The 5,783-nt window shown below is 39.9% G+C and overlaps 1 protein-coding gene across 1 annotated transcript; it reads right to left on the bottom strand.

The window, feature by feature from the left end:
• Nucleotides 1-4,218: 4,218 nt before the first annotated feature.
• On the bottom strand, nucleotides 4,219-5,333 carry LOC307029318 (olfactory receptor 11A1-like; the record flags this gene model as incomplete). Its single annotated transcript, XM_079665183.1, has 1 exon — nucleotides 4,219-5,333. The coding sequence occupies one exon, from the start codon at nucleotides 5,331-5,333 to the stop codon at nucleotides 4,398-4,400; it is 936 nt and encodes a 311-aa protein (XP_079521309.1). The 3' UTR covers nucleotides 4,219-4,397.
• Nucleotides 5,334-5,783: the final 450 nt, after the last annotated feature.

Below are 5,783 nucleotides of genomic sequence, written 5' to 3'. Positions count from 1 at the left end.
TCAGAGAGTAATCCTACACACCAATACTTTACACATCATTTATTATCATGAGATTTGTTTTGAAAATCACATAAAATACCATAACTACGTTACTTCGAGTACAACTTTTTTTCGGGGCCACTTTACAATGAGACTACCCTTATAAAGGATTCATAAAGGGTTTATAATTAGGTTATGAATTAGGTTGTAAACACTTTATTAATCATTAAGAACAATTTATAAACCAGCTCTAACATCGTTTTTTATACATAAACACAGGCTCACTATTTGGCAAGATGACTAAGCCTTACATTGGCTACTTAGCTTACTTCCTCTTCTTCATCAACACAGGCCAGTGGCGGCTCCAGAGTATCTGTGTTGGGTAATCTATGGTAGGGCTAACCCATACAGTGGAGGGGCTCAAGTCAGTATTTGCAATGTAATTACATACCCGCTCTCATTGACAGTGAAACGCCACGCGTCAGGTTTAGATTACTTCCCTGTCTCAATCCAAATTGAACTGTAGTAAATAAAAAGGGCGACCTGGAGCCAATCCTGCAATTTCCCCACAGGTGAAAGAGTTGACATGCTTAAAACCCAATCAAAGATGTTCTTTTGAGAAGACGATCACTACGTGACAAAAGTTTTCAAAAACGTTTCTAGTCTTTGGTATTCCCAGACAAGTGGCTACTGAAATCAATCTCACTAACTGCTGTCTGTGCAATTTACGCCGCGCGAGTTGGCGGACTTTATTTTGCTTACTTTAACATCATTGTTCATGGTGGGGCTAAGGTGGGGCTAAGCCATTTATTGGTATATATCTAGCCTACCCCAGCCATACCCTGGCGCCGCCACTGACACAGGCTCACTATTTGGCAAGATGACTAAGCCTTATATTGGCTACTTAGCGAGAATCAACTCAGTGGACAACAGATACCAAGGATGCTGGCTGATGAAGGAGATGAAGTAAGCTAGGTAGCCAATATAAGGTGTAAACTGTGTTCGTTATTCTCCCGTCCAGGAGAGAAGCTTTAAAAGGAGACTAAATGGAGTCTCTATGAAAGTTCAATTGGGTACTTTAATTAAAAAAGGCGCGGGTTGGTCACAACCATGATATTGTTCAGTCAGACAAACAGCTGTGATCCGCTCCTCGTTAGGGAAGAGAAGAGGTGGATCTCTCCTCCGGTGCTGTTATATATCCTCTGCTGGCTCCTCCCCGCCAGCCGGCTCGCCTCGTCTCTAATGTCCGTTATTGCATTTAAACAGAGGATTGGTTCTTTTCACATTCAATATATGCTTAACACGCCTTTTCTCCTCATATTCTCTTTCATCACTTTTCATTTAACACATTCTAAACGCTGTAATCAATACTCTAAACAATACTTCTCGGCTCGTTTGGTTTCCGGTCATTCCGGATGTTGTCACATGCTACTCTCGTCTGTAAACAATAATGTATTCAAATAAACTGTACCTTCATTTAATATTCAGCATGGTAGTATCTCGACATCTATAGTTGTAGTGTTAAATCAGTAGGCTTCGGTTTGCACCACTCCATATCATTTCACTACTAAATTCACCTCTTTAGGAAATCGTATATTAGCCACATGCTAAATGCTAACCGTAGATGAAGGATTTTCAGAATAAAAGCTTAACAGCTTGTGCACAAGAATTTATGGTTTTTCAGTATAAAAGAGCATTAAAACTGACGGCATGTTTAAACTACATTTCCCCATTAAAACATAGATTTTAATTTCTAACAAAGGCTTAGTGTTACGATCTGTCTGTGTTGCGTTTTTGTCATGTCCGGTTCTGTCTTTGGTTTCCTGTCTCTGTGTTTCCCCTCCCGTCTTGTCTGTTACTGCTGATTGTGTGTGCACCTGGTGCCCGGTGTTGTCTCCTCCCCTCTCACCTGTGTCCTGTTCAGTTGATTAGTTTGTGTGCATTTAGGTTCTGGTTTTTCTGTTGGTCTTTGTGGGATTATTTGTTGTTGTTGGACTGTGTTCACTGGGAAGAGTTCTGTTATTACTTTAAGCCTTGAAATAAAGGTGTTTTCTGTTTAAATCTGCGTTTGGGTCCTGCCTGCTTCGTTCAACCCGTGACACTGAGCAGTACAGATAAATGTGGGCTCACTATTTGGCAAGCAACCGGTCACAGTTGCCCTGTTTATCTCATGTCTTATAAAAGCTTATAAATGATTTAAAAAGTGTTCACAACCTAATTAATAAATTGATTACAAACTATTCGTAAAAGGGGCTCCGTTACGCTTACTAATGACGTCACACATTGGCTGTAAGGCAACCCAAGAGGACATTTTACACGGCCAAATTCCGCAAAGAATATTAAAAAATAACAATCGACAGTGAATGTATGTTAGTGGATGTGGATTGGTTGGATGTGCCCACGCTCGCGGCCACTACTGAGGGCATGTCTTGGCGTTTCCTTTTGCCTTGTAGTTGCAGGGGGAACGGCACCTCTTCGCCTTCGCTCCGAAGCATGCATGGAAAAATGCTAGGTGGCCATGGAGAACCGGTCAGCTCCTTCGGCTAAAGCGTGGGGCTCAGTAATAGCCGTGTTAGCGAGCGCTGTCTGGACATGTGGCGGCATGTGCCGAAGAAACAGTTCCATAAACAGAAAGTTAGGTTCTTCCGTACCTAGCAGGTTGAGCATCATCTCCATGTGGTTGGAAGGCTTGCTGTCTCCCAGGCTATGAATAGCTAACAGGCGTCGGGCTCGTTCCAGCCTTGGTTTTCAGCATGTGTGCTTTTTTATGTTATAAAGTTCAGCTTTGATTCCATCATCTCATTAAACCTTATTTAAGAGCGTACTTTAGTTCTGTGAAGGGATATAAGGGATATATGCACTGTACTTCACTTTAATTAATAATGTATGCTGAAAAGCGTATATACTACTGCACCATTTTTTGTTGAATAGATTTGAGTGGTTCGAAATTTCGGGTCGCGATTTATTGACAAATGCAAAAGTGGGTCCCGAGGCCTGACCAGTTGAGAACCACTGGTCTAAACATTTATTACACACATTTCCCCCTCTCATATTCACAGTGTGGATCAATTGAGACAGCGTGGTGCCCAAGAGGTGCTCGTGTGTGTGTGTGTGTGTGTGTGTGTGTGTGTGTGTGTGTGTGTGTGTGTGTGTGTGTGTGTGTGTGTGTGTGTGTGGTCATCACAGGATAATAGTCCCTGGGTCACCTCCTCAGAGATTAAGAATTTGCTTTAACCCCGCTGATACAAGTGGATCATTATAAAAACATCTAAATTGAAATACTAGATACTAAAAATATATATTTTTTAATAACATTCTTTTTTCAAAAAATGAATCTAGATATTGCTACCGTTGAAGGAAAGTAATCCTACACACCAGTAGTTTTGCATTATTTACATGAGATTTGTTTTCAAAATCACATAAAAGACCTTAACTATGTGATTTAGAGTCAAACATGTAAACTCTAAAGGCAGCTAGCTGATCGAACAGTTGTATTTATGTAGCCGGCAGCATTTACTTTATTTTTTAACTAAATAAGTGGGTTTTATTACTTTTTTTTAAAAGACATATTTTATTAATCGATCTTTGACAAAACAGCTCCCAACTCATCTATGCTTTCTCTCTGTACCATTTCTTTACCATACAAATGTGTATGTGCCAAACAAGCGAGCACATCACACCAGGAATAATATTATTTAAATTAGAAATAACAAATCCTGCGGCACCTCGCACCCTCACCTTTAATACTTCATAGACATGCCCTGTTAAATTCTGTAAAAACTAAAACACACGAGACATTCTCTCAGAATTGTCTTTATTTTTACGTTTGTGTGCAGGACTTTCTTCTGTCTTACACTTCTATCTTTTGTCCACCAGGTGGCGTCCTTACACCTGGGAATGACTGACTGCTGATTGTGCAAAGGTTTATTTATACAGCAGCTTTCAACACAAGGCACAGTTCTTTTTAAACACATTTAAAAACAGTCATTACAAAGCAAGATGAATGCAATAAGCATATGAATAACACAGGTATAATATTCATGAATACAGTGCAGTGAGAGATATGAACAGGTACACATTGTTTACTTGTTTTCATCCAATACATCATTATAAATCACATTTCCACAAAGGCTTATAGGCACGGATCTGATGATTTAGCAGAATCATTTCCCCTGAACAAAACTGCAGAGAGGAGGAAGAGATGATGTTTGAATGATCAGACGAATGATTGTGTCCATATAATACGAGCATGATATACAAACAGTCGTCATGCTGTGTGAACCATACAACTGCTACCTGTTCAAACCACCTTTACTTTCAATTTAAAGAAAGAAAGAGAGCAAATCGTACAGAATTAGGTACATTTGAAAATATAACGTTGCCATACACATCATTCAGTTATCATGAATAAAACAACCCTACGTGTTTGGATTTAAAGAGTCCGAACAGAACATCCTCTTCAGGTGTTTAGAGATTTCTTTCATTTTGAGTCCGTATATGATGGGATTAAAGAGAGGATGATACAACAGCATTTGTAAAGTCATTATTAAACGTACAGTTTTTGGAAACTCATCTTCCAGTTTATCCGTGACGATATCATAAATAATCAAACAGGAGTAGTTGATCAGAACCAGCAGGTGGGGGAAACAGGTCTGAGCTGCTTTCCTCCTGACCTCTCCACAGCTTCGGTAGGCTATTATAAATATCTGAGTGTACGTATAGAGTATGAACAGCACCGGGAGAAAGGTCATGTTAATCAGAACAACCACACCGAACACAGCCATGGCCTTCGACCTCACACAGTGCAGTTTGTTAATCAGGTTGTTGCAAAAGACTCCTTTGGATGTAGAACCACAGAAAGCGGTGTTAGTACTGAATGCTACCGGCACTGCTACATGACAAGCAGGAAGAGCCCAGGATAAAACCAGACAGACAGTAACAGTTCTTCTTCTCATGATATTTGGATATTGCAGAGGTTTGCATAGAGACACATATCTGTCATAGGACATGGCTGCCAACAGTAAAAACTCTGAGCAAGATAAAGAGTAATACAGAAAGATCTGAACATGACAGGCTGAATGAGATATGATCTGTTTCTCTGATAAAAAGTCAATCAGAAGCTTTGGGTAGACGTTAGTGCTGAACAGAACAGAGTTAATCAACAAAGCTGCAATGAACATGTACATAGGCTCATGGAGGTTTCTGTGTAAAGCAATGATGCACACTATAGTGGAATTACTGCAGATGATCAGAACATACACCGTTAACATGATCACAAAATACAGATATCTATATCTCTGCACTTCCACATGACCGTCAAGAGTTATATATGTCACATTATATTCACCAGCCATTAATAGTTTCTAGAAAAGATCCTGTAATTATATAAAACAAGGCAGATCATGTGCACAGTATACATGACTTAAAAACATACAACCTGTCGTGTGCTGTGTGTTGACGCACCAGCACTGTATGATGCAGAATGTGATCTGTTGGCTCAGTGGATTCTGTTTTATAAGATAATACCCTCCATGGATCTCATTTCAATGCTTCACCGAGATCTACAAACATGTAAACAACTTGAAGAGAGAGATAGGCCTGTAGACAGGAGCGCCAATCAGGGTGAGGGCCATGTTTCTGGAGACCTTTACAATGACCTTTACCCTCTGGTGTTTCTGTTCAAATGTAACGGGTCTGTTTTATCTGCTCGTACACTACCACGAAAACTACTAATCATGACCACATTTTATTGAACACCTTTTTAAGCAGTAAACAATGTGTCAGACGACTGGTTTACACGAATA

The sequence above is a fragment of the Notothenia rossii genome (genome assembly GCF_949606895.1).
Source record: "Notothenia rossii genome assembly, chromosome: 2".
NCBI lineage: Eukaryota > Metazoa > Chordata > Actinopteri > Perciformes > Nototheniidae > Notothenia > Notothenia rossii.
This window is presented reverse-complemented; position numbering and strand designations above follow the sequence as displayed.